This window comes from Streptopelia decaocto (assembly GCF_964273445.1).
Source record: "Streptopelia decaocto genome assembly, chromosome: 2".
In the NCBI taxonomy this organism is placed as follows: domain Eukaryota; kingdom Metazoa; phylum Chordata; class Aves; order Columbiformes; family Columbidae; genus Streptopelia; species Streptopelia decaocto.
In genome coordinates, this window is record NC_138655.1 from 138,392,273 (window position 1) to 138,413,150 (window position 20,878).

General features: G+C 39.6%; 1 protein-coding gene across 2 annotated transcripts in view; it reads left to right on the forward strand.

Moving 5' to 3' along the window:
• The window catches only part of CALCR (calcitonin receptor), a 163,532-nt gene that overhangs the window by 79,525 nt on the left and 63,129 nt on the right, over positions 1-20,878 (forward strand). For both annotated transcript variants that reach the window (XM_082045848.1, XM_082045849.1), the window contains exon 2: positions 11,469-11,556. In XM_082045848.1, the coding sequence (XP_081901974.1) occupies positions 11,485-11,556 (72 nt within the window). In that variant the 5' untranslated portion in view covers positions 11,469-11,484. The remainder of the gene's footprint in view (positions 1-11,468; positions 11,557-20,878) is intronic.

Consider the following 20,878-nt stretch of genomic DNA (forward strand, 5'->3'; position numbering starts at 1 on the left):
ATACTTGCATGTGAATAAAACTTCTGTGATAGGTGGTTGACCATTGATAGTCATGTGTATTTAGCATCTATGAGAGGTCTTTGTTGAGACTCTGAACACCACAAGTAGTTACAATAATTCTGCATATTAATATTTATGAGCAGGGGAAGAGGTCACCAGAGCTGCTGTTTACATGGCATGGAGGCTGGCAGCTGATTTCCTTGAAAGGTCAAATCTAATCTTGGTAGCAAGTAATGACAGACCTTTCCATTCACAAGACACATGCACACATTCCAGCCACCAAATTTAGCTATCTTCTGGGCTTGTTTTCTTGCAAAAACCTTGTGTCTCACCTGGACCCATCTATTCCTCTGGGACACCTAGATGAACCCCGGACTCCAGACTGCAAGATTGGAAGGATGTTTGGGACAACAAACCTAAGCTTTTCATAAAGTTTTCTAGGAATGAGTGAGCAAGTTATACCAGTAATGGCTTGTCTCACTGTTCAAGTAATTTCCATTGCCTCACCTGTATCTCTTGTTAAACCACTCAAATTCACAGAAGAAAACAGGAACCATAAAGAAAATACCAACAATCTCTCTGCAAGTCTCTGCAAACACCCATTCCCTCCTTTACTCTAACCTAAGCACATGTGTGTCCACTACAAACCTCAGTTGTCGAGTTACTGCTGAAAGTAAATCTCTTCATGTATGTTAGCTTGGAAGTCTTCCAGAGAATTTTAATCTAAGTGGCTAATAGTTACCTCTTTGTAAAATGTTGTTTCCTAGTAATCTACCATGTGTAAATTGCCCTGTTGAATTTTTATAATGAAAGCGTAATGCCATAGTGAGCAATGTGTGGATTCTGCCCTAATTGAAAGTAGAAATTTAGACTGTTACTTACAATCTAACCCTTTATAGTGTGGTAATTCCTGACAGTGATACCACTGTATCCAAGCACTACAGCTATGATAATTAATCTGTAATAACTGGTGGAGCTAATCTTGTTTTTACTGAGCTACCCATTTCCTTGTATCTGCATCATTCATTACATCATTATATCTTCATTCACCATTACATCAGTGGTAAAAATGGTCTAAAATGCAATGAAACCTTCTGGTCACTTTTCTATTTATTATAGTGTAGGTGTGGTAACAGAAATATCAGTGTTGCAGTAGATATAATAGTTTAGAGTGCACAGGCAAAGCAAGATTTACCAACAGAGGTAATAACTCTAAGTAGACCAAACGGTGTATCTGTAGAAGTTAGCCAAGACCTCAGACACACAAAGGTTTCTTCACAGGCTGTCACAAGAGGAATTGCATGCCCCAAAGACTGCCTCTGTCTATTAGGGAATTTAACATGCCCCGTTAAATACAAACCTTCCAGATCAACAGTGACATATTCTGATTTCAAATTCTTATCAGAATTTCTATGTATTATTAGCAGATCTGCATAAAATTAGAACCAGACTCAAGAAAAAAAAAGTATTATCATTTCAACACAGGCTTCTTTTTGTCAGGGAAGAAATTAAACCTACATCCAGCTGTAGCATGGGCTATTCTGCTGCCAAATGGGAACAAAATGCTTTAAATGTGTGTCTTGTCCATTTGATTTATAACAATCCACTCACAGGACTTTTCACACTTTATATGATTTATATAAAAACAGTTACATAATAAGAAAGTATCATATTTTTCTTGTTTCTTTGCCCACCCCATAAAATATTCACTTGCTTGAAATAATCTATAGGAATGTATGGTTACAAAAAAAGGACCAGTGGGAGTTTGCCTGGGGAAGGATCAAATGGAAAACTGAGAGAGAATTGGCCACAAATAAATATTAAATAACTATTTTTCTTTCCAGTATATGCTGCAACCAGAAGAAAAGAAATATAACAAAAATCTCAATTTATAGAATCAAAAAAGTGTTGATGCAAAAAAGTATTGATCTGAGAGGGAAGAATGTGCCATATGAGGTTGCGTTCACCAATGTAGATGAAGATTCTTCCAATATGATCAAGAAAATATTTGGGAACTGGAATAAAGAATGACATTACATTCAACCTGTATACTGAATTTTTTCTTGCTTCTCCCTAATTCTTCATGAGTGCTTTCAAAGTCCATCCAGATCTGCCTTGTCATTATATTCCTCTTCCACTGAACTCAGATTCTTGTTAGAATATTTTTGAATGTATTGATTTACATAAGACCTAAGCTGTATGTACAGTGCAGTCATGATGCCGATCCAGTTAAAGTCATAACACAACCATGGAGGTGGCTCTTTCCTTAACTCCCAGAGTTTTGACTGAAGCTGTGTAATATATTTTAGTTTATTTAGCAATGTTTATTTAACTGTACCTCTCACAATTCTTATTGTAAATTATGTTGTTATTAATGATAGCCATAAAGGTTATTTTGCAGGTGGTTAGGACTGTGAAAACTTTTTTCTCTGAAAAAAAAAAAAAAATAAAGACAATTATAGATACAGAGTCATTCAAAATATCTGCTTTAATTTTTCAGGCTATGCAAAAGATTATAATCTGACATAAATGTATGCAATCCCTTTGAAGTCTTTACCCTACAGCAGGGTAGTGTTCATCCCCAGCTTCTGGATGTGTTCAAGCTGCAGTGTCACCAAGATTAGATAATTGCATACTTACTCATTTTACAAGCACTTCTGCAAAGCCCTCTCAAAATTACAAACACTTTCAAAAAGACCTTTCACAGCTGTGCCTAAAAGGCTAAAATTATATGTGCTACTATGTGAGATGCTAAATCATAGCTTCGCAGTGTAGTAAAATGGCAAGGAAGTGTTCTGCTTTGCGGAATGTTTGGTGATGAACTTGGCATTCCTGGAGTGTGGGTCTTTCTTCTAGCACTTGCTAGACCACAAGCCAAAGCTGTTTCATTTAATCTCATTATTCAGGTACTCTTAGAATAGCAGGAATGCTCTGCTATAGATTTTACTTCTCTGCTTTGTTACTTGATAACATTTACTGACATTCAGTAAGCTTTTTTAAAAATATTGCTGGTTTTATCTTGCTATCCATTATTGAAAGCAGAGCTAGTAAAATCATGTGTAATACTTCAGAAATGCAAGGTTTTTATTTAACATTAGCCATAGAAATCTGATTGTAAAAACAAACAATAATAACTTCTTCAGCATCTGGTACGGACAATGTGATATGGCAGTCATCCTGATCTGCATAAAGAGAAGCATGGCCAGCAGGTTGAGGGAGGTGATTCTGCTCCCCTACTCAGCTCTGGTGAGACCCCACCTGGAGTCCTGCATCCAACTCTGGGGCTCTCAGTACAGGAAAGACATGGACCTATTGGAGAGGGGCCAGAGGAGGGTCACAAAAATGATCAGAGGGCTGGAACACCTCTCCTATGAGGACAGGCTGAGAGAGCTGGGACTGTTCACCCTGGAGAAGAGAAGGCGCCAGGGAGACCTTACTGCAGCCTTTCAATACTTTAAGGGGGCATATAAGAAATGGAGAGAGACTTTTTGACCAGAGTCTGCAGTGACAGGATAAGAAACAATGGTTTTAAACTGAGAGTAGATTTAGATTAAACATAAGGAAGTAATCATTTATGATGAGGGAGGTGAGACCCTGGAGCAGGTTCATCAGAAGTTGTAGGTGTCCCATCTTTGGAAGTGTTTAAGGTCAGGCCGGGTGGGACTTTGAGCAACCTGTTCTATTGAAAGATGGCCCTGCCCATGGCAAAGGTTGGATGTGATGATTTTAAAGGACCCTTCCAATCCAAACAATTCTATGATTCTTTGAAAGGTGCTAAGAACCTGAGTTAATTCTTATGTGAACCATTATTGTTTTGTTACAGTGAGATTATTTTAAGAGTGCATCCTTTGAATAGTGATTGAAGAGGACAAACTCGTTTTCCAGAGATGCAGCGTGATCCGCTCTCTATATTGCATTATGTCTTGAGTATAAGTGTAATTGCATGTGTTGTCACTTCTTTCACTGCCAAAGCACCAAAGTCAATTTTCTTTTAATTTCAATTCCGCAACAGCTTAAACTGATCTATATCAGGGCAGATGTGCTGTTGTTACTCACCATCTCCTCTGAACTAAGTATTTCTACCACCTTCCTTTTGCTACAGCTTATATCACCCGAGTCTGCAGTAAGTTCAGAGAACTGCGGAGGCAAAAAACATAGTCACTCATGCACTCCAGGGCTCAGTTTCTATCTGGGCCATGTCTTCACAACAAGAGCACAGGGGAGGGCTAGAAACATGCAGCTGAGGCACGGTACACAAAAAAGCAATAGGCATGTTATTTATTGCAGCAATAAATGCTTATTACTTATATTTAAAGATTAATTTTACAATTTTTTTCTTTTCTTTTTTTTCTTTCTATTTTTTTAGACAAAAAGTATTTTTCCTGGGATAAGTTCATGTCCAGCTTAAACCAGATGAACATTCCTAAGATTACAAAATAGGGTCATATATATTGTTCAGACAACTATTCTTGGGTAAAACAGAACGATTTTACCAATTTCAAAGAAGTGCAATGAGGTACAAGGAATCCTGTAGAGACTAAACTCCAGAAGTGTTTGGAATACTTCTTTTCAAATACTTCTGTTAATACTTTGAACTAAAATACTTCGAGTTTTACACCTTCCAGTCTTTGTAAGTATTTCAAAGTTCGGCTACCAGCAAATCCCCTGAAATACTTTTCTAGTCCCTTCCTGAAATTTTCTTTGCTTTTACTTGTTTTAAAACATCACAAAGCCCTTTGGCCACCAGAACTGGGATTAGACCACCAGATAGTCAGATAAGTACAGAAAAAGTAGTAATTTTCTTGCTTACTAATACATGGTAGGAATCAACTGCCAATAATAGCCATTAGAGGATGCAGATATACCATACTCAGATCTACATATAACACAAATGGGATTAATTTAACTTCAGGGACCTAAAAATTAGGTGCCAGCAATCAGCTGGCTGCCTCAGCTCCCCACCTAGGTAATGGAAACCTCCAAGAGCCATTCATCCCAGGTGCCCCTGGCAAGTGGAAGGAATCAGCTCCCCTAATGCCTTAAAAATTTACTGTCTTTTATTTCATAAAAGAAGTTTAACCTTTTCTGAAAACCTTCTGGACAATTTGGCTTGTATATTATTAGAGTCCTAGGTAAATAATTTTCATTCAAAGCACATTTTCTTGTATTTTTTGTTCTTTCAAAGTATATTTATCACTCTCATATTACCCAGTCTAACAATAACCATCTTCAGTTTTGCCTGTAGTGTATATGATCACATTGGCTGCTCAAATATGTAGTGAGGGGGCTTTTCAAAACTTTGTGATTACCTTAAAAGTAAGCACAGACAAGTTTGTAGCTAGTTTCTGGGTTTTTTTCTATTTTTGTCCAGTTTCCTGGCAAGGATTTGGTTAATGGGAAGCCTAAGGTACAATATCCCTTTCTTGTTGACTGGTTTTCGATGGGAAAATGAAGCATCAAATTTGCAGCCCCCGTGTAATCCAAATGAATCGATAAAGTAGATTTATTTGATCACTGGGTCTGTGTAGGTCTGAAATTACCTATTTCCAAAGGGTAATAGTTTCAATCTGTTAAGAAGGCATGCACTGATCTCTAAAAGACACAGTTCACCACCTCCACCAGGCAAGTTAATGGAAATTAATGGTGATCTGCTTGCGTAACAACTGACTAGTCATCACACAACTGAGCATTTGGCTCCCTGATAGTGAAATTATCTCCAAGACTACCAAAAGGGATGAGGTAAGATGCACCAAGTGACCTAGATGCTCACAATTTTCATGTAGCAACATCTTTAGGTACCTGACACCTGCATTTGAGAATTTGGATCCTGTATTTTTCAGGAGATTTTCATATGAAAACTTGAGGAGGGTTAGACAAAAGATCAGGGATCTGTATAAAGGTAACCAGTTGGGAATACAGCAATGCAAGACACTAGACATGCCTTCTGCCTCGTCTCATCTTCCTGGACACTTCACTAGAGGTTGTAGGGAGGCACGTCTCTCCACCTGGGATTGACAGTTATCAGCTTTCCGGCATATTAGGAAGAACAGAGCAGAGCTTACCATTTCCTTTGGTTGCCCAAAGATCCTGGTGCCGGCTAAACATTTTACTGACCACTGCAAGCTAATGGCTAAAGCATGTGCTTGGGAAATAGGAGAGACTGGCTCTGTTCCCTTCTCATGCATGGGGATCACACCCATGGCATTTACTCTGCCTGAAGGGACAAGAGCTACAATGCTGGTCTGTGCAGGTCCTGGGATTATAGAAGTGTGATGTACAGCTCACTCCTGGCCCAAAGCAGTAGCCCAAATTAGGAACCTAGGGGTAAAATGTCCAGCTGCAAATAAGGGCACAATTATAATACTTTCTTGCAGACTACCTGTGCATTTGGCAAAGCAAACAGACCTACACCCTCCTTCTTGGATCGAAATTCCCTGCACACTCAGCAGGGAGGTCTGCTGGCTTGCTTCTGTCTTGCCCAGGTGTCTCTGCCCTGTGTTTCTCCCTCCAGTGTTAACATGGGCAGAGTGGGTTGGTGCCCTTCTGTGATGAGTGGCAAGGCACTCCCTAGGAGGGTCTGCAGGCCTCTCTGTTAGTTTAGAAATCCTAGAGACCTTGGGACTGGAGGTGGGTACCCAGCTATTTGCCCTGAAAAAGCTTAATGAGGTGGAAAGGAAGCTGTCTAAGGAACTTGCAGCCAAACAAGGAGGTGGCAAGTGAATTTTTAAAGTTTCTGTGGGTAATGTGCCAACTAAGAAAGAGACGTATTTGCATCACGCTTCTGTACTTAGTCACAAACCTCCCAAGTCCTGTTTTGTGCCATTAAAACCACTTCTTCCTTCAAAGGTATGTCAGCACTGTTGTGAAAGATGACATTGCAGAATTATCAGAGCAGAATAACTAAATGAGAAGTCTTTTCCAGTTCTTCCTCCAGAAAAGCCTTTCTTTCTTATAGTTTCTTCAGACCTCAACAAATAAATGTTGCTCTATTGCCCTCTTTTGATTCTTCCTCCTTATACCCTCCATTCTGACTAAATCTGATTCCCCTTGTTGGCCTTGAGCAAATGGCAGTGCAGGGAGGGTTGTCCCATGTTCTTGGTAACACAACGGTAATTGTTATTGAAGCCCTGTTCACCTTAGTACTACAGTTGTAGAAATCGGGACACAGACAAAAGAGATGTCATTACTAGTAGAACATTGTGCTTATCTTCAGATGAGCTTCAGGACTAATCCCGAGGTGTCAATACTATTACTCTAATAGCTAAAGCAGGAGGAATATTTTAGCACATAATGAGCTATGCTACATTTAGGAAGAAAGAAAGAACAATATTATAGTTTAAAAAACAGATGGGAATTTCATATGTAGCTATTATAAGCAACAGAGGGTAAAGAATTAATAAAAAAAAAAGTACTGGGCTTTAGCAATGTGCTTATGGTTAATTACTAAATATAGATATTCTAACACTGAAATGCATGAAGCACATTATCTTATCATCGAGTAAGGACATTGTTTCACTGACAGAAAAAGGATGAATAGTATAGAAACAGGAATCAGGACAGCACCTAAAGCATGCTTGAGAACCTCAGTAAATGAAACAAATTTTGGGGTTACTGTAAACCGTATTAAATCTCTGTAATAATTGTTCTTATATTAGCTCCAGTGATGTGAGGACCTCTCAGTAGATTATCTATAATTTCTGTTGGTTTTTTGTAATAAGCATAATCTCAGGAAAACCTCATATATACCTTGAAACATCTGCAATTATGAGCCATCTAAAATACCTATGCATAAAACATCTTGAAAGACTAGAATTTATTGTTCCTCCATCTGTAATGGCAGAAAACATGTATTCTATTCTAAAAGTGTGTAGCTGAAAACTGATTTTCTGACCTGATTCATAGTGTGGCCCTATAGTTTGGCTGTGGGGGTAACACAAGTCAGGTGGTAATAAGCAGCCAGAAGGAGGCAAGAAGAAACACCTTTCAGGAGCACTGTCATGAAAACCAATGTGTGATTGAATCACGGTGTGAGTATGTGCCAGGGACTGGGCTCATCTCTGGTTTCTCCCCATCTTCCTGGTAGCACAGCTCCAGTGGAACTACACAGTCCATGAGGCTGCTCTGGGTTGTCCAGCCTCCCTTGAGCTGCAAGCAGGCTGTCCAGGGGCAGTAGTGTCAATTGGTGTGAAAAAGTGTTAGTTCTAGCAGAGAAGACCCAAAAGCCAAGGCACTTCTTTGCACATCCCAGCATGCCTGTCATGTCACACCTGGACCTGGATCGCTGGAGATGGGGGAAGAGCTACGGAACTGTTGCTCTGTTCCTCCATCTGGAGACTGATAGGGTCCATCTCTTGGGGCTCCCCTTGATGCTAGTCTTTCTGCCTCCCTTTTGTTTCTGTCCTGCCCATTGACCAACACTTTTTACCTGTATGTACCTTTTCACTTCAATGCAATCATCACCCTTGATCAAATACTGATGTCAATTCAAGTGTGCTGTAGTCCTATGAGCCATTATGGTTAGAGAAAAAACACTTATTGGTTAGGGGCTTTATAACAAGAATGTAAAAATATTGTTGTTTAACAATGATTAAAATTTTTGTAACTGGAAAATACTCCATTTGAAGAAGAAGGAAAAACAGGTACTGGATTTTGTGCAGCATGTCAGCCATTCCTGTGGTTAGAGCTGACTAAAAAAAGAAAGACTACATAAAATTTAGTGTGGGAAATAATTCTTACCCATTTACTCATATATAGTATCATATGGCACAGTCATCACAGTTAATATAGGGGGAAATCAAGTGTTAAGTATTTTACAGATTACTTATTTTTTTTAGTTGAAACAGGAGCAAGAGACATTTTCAATAGCTCTTTCACCACATAATAACAAATGCTTACAAAATCTCACAAGGATAAGATTTACCTGCAGCTACAGCTATAACCCAACATAGTTCTGCAAGCACTCCCAGCACAAAGTACAGGAAAAGTAGATATATCACAAGTAACTTCAACTGCTGTTTATTTTGCTGATGCTTTCTAGGTCAAAATATCTCTGTGCCATTTGTGGAAAATGGAAAATTGCTGACAGTTTGTAAGGCCTGCTTTTTACCAAATCCATATGTGACAGAAGTAATGAGGCTGGCAAGAAGATCAGAGGCACCTACCAGACTGGTTTTACACTACAGAATGCTTTACATTACAGTACATAACTATGAACACCTGTATTCATGCTTGTATGTCTGGGCATTGCACAGCTGACCAAGCCCAGTTGTTTATTTGTCCATGAATATTTTGGCAGTTTTGGCCCAATACACATTGCAGTGAATAGTCTGAGGGAGATGTAGACAGTTGCAGGCATTTTCCTTTGATCTAGCTGTCCAATTTTTGCTTCAATTGAGTTGTCTGTCATCGCTGATCAAATACAAATACGTGGCTGACAGCATAATTACATATTATTTCTGTGTCATTTGCCTGTCCCATTACCTCTAGCACACCAGAATGATGCTGGAAAGGCTCAGATAATAATAAGGCTACTTCTTATTAGAGGTAAATCCACTGAATCCTCTTTTCCATCACTTTGTGTTTTATGTAATGTTAGTGACACATGACAACACTCCTGTGTGGATCTGGTAAGAGATTACATCCACATGTGCTATGATGGTAGACAGCAGGATGACCTTGGGCCAGCACTGTGCCCTTGTGGCCAAGAAGGCCAATGGTATGCTGGGGTGTATTAGAAGGGGGGTGGTTAGTAGGTTGAGAGAGGTTCTCCTCCCCCTCTACTCTGCCATGGTGAGACCACATCTGGAATATTGTGTCCAGTTCTGGGCCCCTCAGTTCAAGAAGACAGGGAACTGCTGGAGAGAGTCCAGCACAGGGCAACAAAGATGATTAAGGGAGTGGAACATCTCCTTTATGAGGAAAGGCTGAGAGAGCTGGGTCTTTTTAGCTTGGTGGAGAGTGAGGAGTGACCTCATTAATGTTTATAAATATGGAAAGGGGGAGTCTCATGAGGATGGAGCCAGGCTCTTCTCGGTGACAACCAATGATAGGACAAGGGGTAACGGGTTCAAAATGGAACACAAAAGGTTCCACTTAAATTTGAGAAGAAACTTCTTCTCAGTGAGGGTGACAGAACACTGGAACAGGCTGCCCAGGGAGGTTGTGGAGTCTCCTTCTCTAGAGACATTCAAAACCCGCCTGGACACATTCCTGTGTAACCTCATCTAGGTGTTCCTACTCCAGTGGGGGGATTGGACTAGATGATCTTATGAGGTCCCTTCCAATCCCTAACATATTTCTCCTTTAGATGAGGACAGCTATGACTGAGCTAATGTTTTTCTTCCCCTCTGAATATCAGTGACTTTCCAGACAATTTCAAGACAAGAAAAGCTGTTACAGTGCCGTTGCAGAGACAGATGTTACACAAGTGATTTTGTGTCTCACTACACGTAGACTAAGCATCGAAGTCCATGTGCCATTTTCCCATTAAATTCTGAGGTTTCAGATATGTAGAGTGCTCATGGGATTTTTGCCCAGGCAGAAAACACCTGCCTCTTAGTTTTCAAGCTCTCTGAAAAATAACAGTATGTGAGTGCTTGCTGGCTTACTGTGGCTGAAGGTTACCCATAGGCATGTTACTCAGCCTGTGGCATCTGTAACTACTAGTGGCCCATGAGACATCAGAAGGCAAAGAGTTTTGCTTGCTTGAGCTCCTACAACTGCAAAGAAATATGATGGTAGAAGGCGACCTCTGGATATTTTTCCCAGAAAGACCAGATGGGTATTGATAAGGAAAAAAATAAAAAAAACAAAACCCCAAATCTGCTGATCCATTTCCCTCCAGGTCTGTGGAGTCATGGCCATCCTCTATCCCTCCAGTACTTTGTGTGGCTGAAGTAGTCATTCTCAACAGCCTGAGGGTTGCTCTGCCATGTGTCTATTGACAGTACAGCAGAGCAAGCTGCATTAGGGAGCATGAAATCCGATGGTGTTGTTCCCACTTTCTCTTTTCCTGCCACACTTGCTAGATATTACCCAACCTCTGGCTTTCTCTAGCCCCACAAATATGCCTTGTGAGCTACCATTAAGCCTATCTGCAAACTAAATCTTTATGGGTTTTTCAGATAATTTTTTAAATATCCAGATTCTTTATAGGTCTGCAGCTGTATGTGTAGGTTAGAAGCAGATGGATCAGGACAATCAAGGTAGCCTCAACAGGAAAAGACACAGAGCTTGACCCAGATCTGATGATGATGATGTAGTACCATGGAGCTGTACTCCATATCAGACAAATTTAGCACTAGAGATCCATGGAGGAGACCAAATTAAAAGCATACACAAGGCTGGTGGCACACACATATATGCAGAGTCCACTTTAAGTCTAAAACAATGCTTTTAAGTGAAGAGAAGGAATTTTTCTTAACAAATAAAGTCTAATACTGCTTTTGTTCTTGTTGTTTAATTCCCAGAAGGGTCAGCTACAACATGTCTCTCCAAGAAGACTCCAAAATGAAAAAAATAAGCCACAGTTGTTTCTTACTGATCATACTTCTAATTGTAAGTACAAGAAAACTGAACTGCTCATGACACCTACCAAATTTATACTTGTGGTGATATCTAGAAAAATGAGTATGAGTTGTATTTGTTTTATTGCAGAGGTGAAGGAATGAGTTCCCTTACTGATAAATTTCAAAGTAAGGTTAATAAAGTTTTTAAATAAGATATCTCATAAAAGTTTGAACTTAAAACTCTTTTTTCTTGATGAGACAGAACTGCAAGTCTGAAGAGGGTAATGCATGTGATTTTTCATTTCTGTGTTTTACAGGCTACAATGTACCAGTGACACAGAAACTTAAGTGTTTGAAAACTTCCTTAACATTGTTGTGTGAAACATAGACTGAATTAAGTAATCATGGATTTTCACTGTTTATAATTACTCTGCTATGAGGAAAGAAACTGAAATGGAAAATAACAATATAAAGTTTAGTTATTATGCTATTTTCAACTGTTTAATATCAATATTAAAGTTATTTAAATGTATTGAACATGACTGAGTAACTGTTGTTCTAAATATATAGTAAATGAATTGCTGGCTGACTAAATACCTCTCATGTAAGTTGAGTGCTTTCTCTGATCTCTACTTGTGAAACCTCAAATTGTTAGCAATTATAATAAAACCGTAGACATTAGAGGTAGTCAGAAATGAGATCACTGCCCAAAGCCTCAGTTACAGAACAGTCAGAGTATGCCTGAATGATGCCACTGGCAACAAGCACCTCTCTACCTTGGTGCAGTATGAGTCACTTGCGCGCCAGTTCCCACCTTATTCCACAACTATTTATCTCTCTGTTCCTGAAGAAAGCCTTGATTCTTATTCTTCTTATATTTTGTTCTTTAGCTCCTCATGCCCCTCTGTTTCTCATCTTATCTTCCAACACCCTAATGTGGAACATTTGAGCATGTCTCCAAATCAACTCACATCTTTTCTGGCTGTAAGCTGTAGAAACAGGGCTAGAAGGCATGTTGGGGAACAGTAGAGACTGCTCTCCCAGGTTTGTTTGTTGGGCTGTGTCCCTCCTTTTGGCCTACCATAACTTGCCCACAGTACTGTTTCCCAGTTGATGTGGATAAAAAGGAGAGAAGGAAAGTAGAGAAGAGTAAACAAATGATGAGTAGAAGGAGGTAAAAAGAAAACAATTAAACGAGATCAGAGTGAATCCAGAAAAACACCTGATTTTGGTAAAATACTGAATTCATGGCTCAGGATTAGGACCCTCAACCAAAGAAGATCTGGACAGCAGGAGAACGAATGGAGGAGAGCTAATACATTTCTGCTAACTTGGTCTCAAAAGAATTTGTCTAGAATTAGTTAATGACTTGAAGGATCATCCCTGTATTTGACAGAAATCTTCTACTTTGAGGTATGTTGGAGTATCCTGATATTTGCGACCTTTTGTGGCTGTTACACATAGCCCTGCAAGGGATGCACATAGCAATGCACTGGCTGGGACATCAGCTATAGTCAGTGATCTCTAACAAAATAACCTGACAGAGACCAACTTCCTTGGTCTTGATTCTTGAATCCCAGCTGATCTGCATAGCCTGTCAGAGACCTTGGCAAAAAAAACAGTGAGTGTTCCTAGAACAAGCCAATGCTGACTGATGGAACAGCTCCAGATTATTTTTCTTCCCCAGTCAAGTAACAGGACTGTAAATATTCTGATAACTAAAATTGTTAACAGCATTTCTGAGTGTCTGAGGTGCCCTGACCTAACAGCATGGATTTGTAGGTCACCCTGAAGGACCAGGGTGATCCTTGCTATTTTGTTTATAAATCTTTCAAATTTCTTACCCATGACAGTGTGTGTTCAAGGTTAGTTCTGTGCTCAATCCTGCAGCACTCCAGGGCCAGGATTTCTTTAAGAAACTCTGCAGTGAAATATGCATCCGCTTCCTTTTAGGTGCGTTTGCACGACAGGACTCTACAACTTCTGATTTCCATGGTTAATTTAAGCACAAATTTCCTTACATTTTCACTTTTCCAATCTCTACATTCCTTCCTTCCCTGCTGCAGTGGCCAGACTGATTTACTTAGACACCTCCTAGACTAATTTATCTTTCTAGTAAGGGAGAAGCAACAGTCATAGAAGTAGACCATGAACAAGCTCTGTTTCCTTGGTGACACTTGCCAGAACACTGCTGTTAGATCAAATATGAAAAATATTTGGCATCAGTCATTTTTACAAAAATTTCCCCACCAGTAGCTAGTAGAAAACGTTCATTTTTTTACATTTTATTTTTGACCTGTAACAAGAAAAGTGTGTCTTACTTTCTCTTCCAAAAAGACTGTTCCTGCTCTGTTTGTTCTTCTAATCACTCCTGTGTTCCCAGGGCCATGAGCCCCTGGGACTTACATGTCAGCTGCTGTCTGAGGTTCAGGAAGATACAGTAATTAAAGTGGTTTGTGACACAGGGGTGATCTCCCATTCTTATTCTTTACCCACCCCAAAAACCATCTTTTCTCTTTGATGGCTTTGATAGTTTACTGTCATCCTCTTGTCTGTGTCCTGCACTACCAGCTGGTAACTGCAAGTTTCTGCAAAGCAACACAACCTTCTGAGGTCCTTGCTTTCCCCTCTGGGCTCCAGGCTCTCTGTTTATGCCATTTGCCCCACACTTGGTGCCAGATTCATCCCCTATCTCTTGAATGTTTTGTCCTTAGACCCTAGCTACAATGTATCCATAGACCACCCCTCCCCACAGTCTCCAGCCTTTAGACCTGTCACTAAGGATTTTGGTACCTTCTGATAGAATCCAGCTCTCTTACACATGTCATTCTTTGCAAGAATAAAGAGCACTTCACTCTTCTGTGTACAAGTCCATAATAACTTGCCTTTACCAAACAAACACTAGAGCACCAGTTACTCCAAAACTTAATTTAGAAATAAAAGTAATTCCTTATTGTTTTCCTCTTTAATGGCTTCCCTTGCTTTTGCATACACAATAATGGCAACGCTTGCAGCATTACCGGATAGTTCTCTACAATTCAAGGTGGATTCCATTGGAAAATTTAACTGTTCATTATTTCTTAGTTCACTTTATTCCTGTTACTCTCAAGTGGTTTGTAATTATTGAGAGTCACAGAATGTGATTGAGAATTATTTCCTCAAATACGTGAGCCCCTGTACACCAGAGCAATTAGTTTACCTCCTCAATGCACATTTCTCTCTGCAAGAGAGATAGAGCATCAGCACAGCGTGTCCAGGGGCATCAAACTGCAGAGAATGAGGAGAAGGAAACAAGCTTGAGTCTCTTTCCCCTGTGACCAATCATTTTTGCGGGACATTGAAAAAGAGAATTCTGTTCTTTGCATGATTTAGTCAAGTAAGAATTGTCATCTAGTACCTACAAACAGTAGTTTGGTCTTATCCTGTAGATGAGGATTGATGGAGTAGTTCTTCTCACATATTCCAATTTTGTTGTCCTAAGCCAATCACAAAGTGCTCAGTAAGGACAAAATGGATGCTGCAGCTGGAGCCCACGCTATTATTCAATTAGGTCCATTAGGCCAATTTTGTATTTTAGAATAAACTTATTTTGAGTAAAAAACAAATTGTACAAGTTCATTACATCCAAATCTGCCAAATTGTTACCAAGCCTCAGTCACTAACCTATGCACAGTCTGGAACATTATGTCTGCTCCTGAAACACTTGTGAATAATTCCCATTCACAACACATGGAAAATCAGTTACATGAAAGCCTGAATGTAATTTTTGGTAACTGCACAAACTGGCATGTTTTGCAACACAGTTACAGTAGGTTCAAGTCTCCAAAAGCTGATTAGTAGACTGTTATGAGGGCACGCTTATGGTGTACCCACTAGATCCTCACAGCTGGAAGTGCAAAATGCCCAGGTGAGGTGGTGCAGCCATGAGCCCCCCTGGCCTCTGCCACCTGTCCACCTCAGCAGCTCTCACCACAAGTCTCTAAAACCCGTTTGTGCAGGCACCATAAGCACAAGCCTTTTCCTGCTTAGACAGTGGCTCTTCCAGCGTGTGGTCCAGAGCTGGTCCCAACCTTCAATGAGCCAGAAGAGCTGCTGAAGATCTGTGGCAGATTCCCTTGGCATGCTTTGTCATGCTGGCTGTTTGGGACTGCTGAGAGCGCAGGGGCTTCCCCAGCCACTCGGGATGTACCCCTTGGACTGTCCAGCTGGTCAGTGGAGCTGCACTGACCATGTGCATCAGACCATTGGCTCCGTGTGCCTGTGGGTGACACAGGTGCTCATGGCCTCCATGCTCTCTCAGATTGGCAGAGATGGTTTCATCACCTGAGCCTGTGCCTTTGAAAGCTGTTGTTCTGAAGTGTGCACTTCTCTTTATAACTGTGGGTTGCTTCAAGCTGTAAGGAATTGGACTTGCAAGTTCTGGACCTCTTCTTGCACAAGGAAAACTCAGGAAAGCAAGTTCCTGGTGATTTAAGGTGGGGAGATTTAGTATGAGAATTTGAGACTCAAGATGCTCCTGGTTTCCCAAGAGGGAGAGGAATGGCATATTGTGTTCTGTTCACCCCAGTTTCAGGGGTGATCAGGACTTCTTGTCTCCATCTTTGCTTTTTAAAAATATAAGAATGTTGCTATGCAGCTGATTGCTATAAAGAGGCCTCTCCCAAGATGATACTCAGAGCTACAAGCAAAAACCCATGAAGTATTCTGCAGTCTTCCTTTAAGCCCACAGTTTGCATCAGGCTACTCTGGGACTAAAGCTTCCTCACAAATCCTGCAGCAATGGAAAAGAACTGTAAGATTCATGAGTTGCTTTTCATTAGAAGTGCCTTATCTTCATCTGCTGTGGCTGATAATCTTGAGCTTGTTTAAACAGCTGCCAAAATCTGTGATCTAAGTCATATGGGATCTCACTGTGAGATAATTTCCATCCTACTTCAATAGCAATTGAGTATGGGAAAATTTTAACATTCAGTGGTTAAGTAAAACACATCATGTCAAGGTATTTCACCAAAGAAACTGCTGTTTCCTAGCAGATTTGTGATGGATAAGAAGTTGTTGTGTTTACAGAGTACCATGCACTAATGACATTCCTGAGGTAGTACAGTTGTTTTCTCGTCTGTCCTAACACTATCAGCTGTGAAGAGTAGTTCAAACATAGTCGAGGTATGAGAGGGGCTCTGCAACCTCTCTAAATCATGCTGAGCTCTCACTCAAAGTTGTGATGTATTGAAGGACAGAAGTTCAGTGACCCACAAAATGGTGACTACACATAGCAGTTTTAAAATAAATGTACCAAATGAATGCTTGAGTTATAGAAATCACTACCAAACAGTTGGAGCACACAGAATTTGAAATATATTTTGACCCAGCTCAACAATAAATGTTGCGAAAGTGCAGTATTTAGTGGAAGGAGGGAAAAAACAACAGCAAAGAAAAATACAAATTCCTTAGGAAAATAGAAGTCAACATTTAGTATACTTCAAGCTCCTTGATGGTGGAAGAATACCTGGGGATGCTTGTTCATTATGTCCACAATTTTGTGGAAAAAAACCCAAAGAATATTATGTTTGCTTTATCTGGATTCTCTCTTGTAGAAATGGGCACAGTCTTGCGCAGGTTAATAGCAGGTATCTCTTACAGAAACTGGGGCACTATTTGTTCATTTCTATGCAGTTTAATAATGAAGCCAAATTGATTTATGTAGATTCCTTTATTAATTCTAGGTATACAGTGAACTTCAGCATTCCCAGCAGCCTGTTTTTTCTCTTTGTAATAATAATTCATTTTCTTGTAACAGTCATTTGTCACGTGGTGGCTTGGTGGTCGTATGTATGACGTCATTTACTTGGACTTTTAGGAGTGACATCATATGTACGGCTGCTAAACTGCTGCATGGGACATCACTTAAACAGTTCTCTTCTGAAGAAATCATACCAACCATTTTCAGGCTATGAACACATCCTGATTATTAAGTTGTGAATTATTTCTTTCTCTTTAATAAAGAATATTTATAAACAAATGAGGCATTCCTTTATTGTATCAACATCACCTGTATTTCCATCTGAAGTAACTGATGGATGGATGGGAAGAGTTCTAAACCTGCAGGACTCTGAACATTCAAAATTTGTTTAATACTGTAGGTAGTAAACACATGAAATTTTTTTATGGTGAGAACATGTTTTAAAACTTAGTTCCTAAAATACCTAGGTACAATCATGAAAACATGGTAGCAGAGGTTTCTAATCATTAATTCCATGACAGCACACACGCTCACACAGACTCGTGGGGCATTCCCAGCCTTTCCCATGCTACACACTAAGCTTTCCCACATGTAGCCATGCCCAAGCTTCTGCTCCTTTAGTAAGAGAATAATGACCCAGTGATTTCTTCCTGCCCCATTTGCCCTTTCCTGACCCCTAACGTAAGGAGTGTGAGAAAAATGAAACAAGAGTATCTGACATCACAAACTGTACCAAGATTTCTGTCTGACTGAGCCCCAAGAATTCAAGGCTGGATCATCAGCCCACTGAACTGACTTTGGGGAGATTGGGCTTTAGGGTCCAAGTCCCAGAGTGGTGGTGGATGTGTGATTCTCATAGGCATGGTAGAAAACACCAGCATTGCAAATAGAAGTGTGGCTGCTCAACATGAACAATCCAACAAATTTATTTTTCATTAGCCTGCTGAAACGGCCATCTGATTTTAAGGTAGAAGAAAATATTGTTCAAACTTCCATGGCCAGATTTTCAAATCTAGGCAAAAAAAAAACGAATAATAGGAGCCAAAGGGAAGAGCACTTTTAAAGGGCATATCACAGATGAACAATACCAGTAATGCACTTGCATATAGCCCCATAATTGGATTTCATGCACAAGCTGTTCAATTACATTGCAAGTGCTTGCGTCTTTGTGTTTGGTAATAAGAAAAAGAAAAAAAAAAAAAAAAAAAAAAGATAATTTAAAAGATAGCTGTAATCTAACATTATTATGCCAGTCTTTATCCGAACTTGCTTTAGATTTACTGTAGACCATTAAGTGATTTCTACTGATGAAGTAATTTTCACTGAGCTTTACTGACATGGTCTCATCTATACTTTTAATCTCTCTGAGTTAATTCTTGTCCCAAATGTGGGCAATAGACATTTTTCTGGGAATTTCAGCTGGGCCATGTTTGCCTTGCTCAGAGGCTGTAGAATGGGCAGCCCACCTGGTTACACAGTTGAGCACTTTAAGTAATTTTGTGCACAATCCAAGTTGTTTATGCTACTCAACACCACATAAACTCTCTGCCTCCAAATATTATTTCTATTAACCTGTACAAAACAAGAGCAAACTTCTCCAGGAATTGTATTAGTCCCTTACACACAGCAAGATACAAAAACGACCTTTGGTTTCCAAATTGTATCTTACCCCTCAAAATCATAATTCCTAGTTAAAAACTGTTACATCTCCAGTAGTTAAAAGATGCAAATAGAACATTCCTTTTCTAAAGACAGATTGTACTTTTGATTTCAACTTACATGTTTCTGTAGTGTGCAATCTTCTGAGAATGGTGAATAAAAGAGGATAGAAAGTTAGAAGGGGGAAAAGATATTCTGAAGCACTGAACAGTTTCTACGTTTTCTATCTGTGTAACCAGCATTTGCCAATTGTTTCATCATCTGTGTTGTGCTTCATTCTGTACAGATAAAGCAAATGAAAAAATGGCAACTATTTATGGCAAGCAACACCTGTCTTTCTGTCCTCTATAAGTGTGAAATGTTTTTGATCTTGTTTGGTCAAACAGATCTGAAGAACAGATCATCTCCTTCCTAGAAGAAAACAAAAATAAAATAAAAACATTGTGGCAGGGGAAGGAAAATTGGTGATATTTTCCAAGCACAATCAGATGGTTATGCTTTCAAAACATGAGTTTGTTGCCAAACTGGCCCAGAATAACAGAAGAATCATCAAGAAGGGAGGTGATGCCATGGAAGCCTTCCTAGCTTTCTTTGACAGTACCATTATTCCTCTCTTGACTTCAAACAGCTTGGAGCTGAGGTATTATTCAAAAGAAAAAATTATCATGGAGTGTCTATGAATCACTTCAGAGAAGTACAGAAGCCTGTGGTGATACACAGACACAAAGGGCTAAGAGAGACCTGAGAGCATCCCAAGAGCCTTATCTGCATTTTCGTATGCTATATGCTGGATTTAGGATATTGCTTGACTGGTTTTTAAATGATCCTCATAGATTCCAGCTACTCTTCTTAATCTTTTCACAAGTGGGGGTTCTGTGATAAGATTGGCTTTGCTTCTGTATTTCATGTTCTGGCTTTCTACTTGCTTCATTCTTCACTTGGATGGCCAGATGAAATGTTCCAAATGGCTTCACTGTCCAAGTAAATCTGTGTGTGTGTACATAAAATTTATATAAAATTGTATCTACCAGAAAATATCTTCCCTCTTATTCCTCCCTTTTTATTTCAAGCACCTTTTTAAGTGCAATGAGATAACCTGCCTTCACTGTTCTCCAACCTTCAGACAGTATCTGTATACAGTTCAAAATGAAAATGTTAGTATCAAAAGATATTAGATTGAATGAGGAAAAATAATTTGGTATATGAGCACAAAAAAATTAAACTGAGAAATATTAAGATAAAGTAATGCATTTTTTTTCACCTCACTCAAATCTGCTGTGGTTTTGCTGTGTATTTATCAAGGTATTCTAGTTGTGCAAATTGAACAGAAAGTGATATATTAATGAGCCATAATTACTTGTGATGTTCAATAGGAAAAAAAAGGAAACAACAATTTAAGAAGTAAGATGGTATTAGAATTTTCAAACCTGTCATGTTTTTAATTTGGACTACAAATGCTTTCTTAAAGATCTGTGTGTTAGTATTTGGTGCTAAAAATGCCAAGTCTTTGTGCTTACGAGACTTGTAAATTTTGAAGCAGCCTGTAAATGACTCTGTAGGTGTTTCTGATGGCTTTGGTATGGTTTAGTATAGGAAAAAAACCAGAGGGTCATGCAATGAAGGCAGCATTGCTTTCACTTGAGAAAGCAGAGGAACTAATCCTTTCCTATCACCTTCATGCAGAGAAGTGTCCTGATAGAGGATTAAGGCAAAACAGAATTAGCTAAAGCTCCTCACTTTCATTTCCACCCTGGCTCACAGACCTGGGCTGTGCAACAGAGGGATGGATGGATGGATGGATGAATGGGTGGATGGGTGGGTGGATGGGAAAAAGTATATCTGGCCTCTCTACCTGAGATTTTTGCTTTCCAGAGGCAATGATCCTTCCCCTTTGCCATGCAAGCAGCTCAGAGTCGAAAGTCAGAAGACACCACTTGATCAAAGAGGACGTTGTTTTTCAGACTTAAATTTA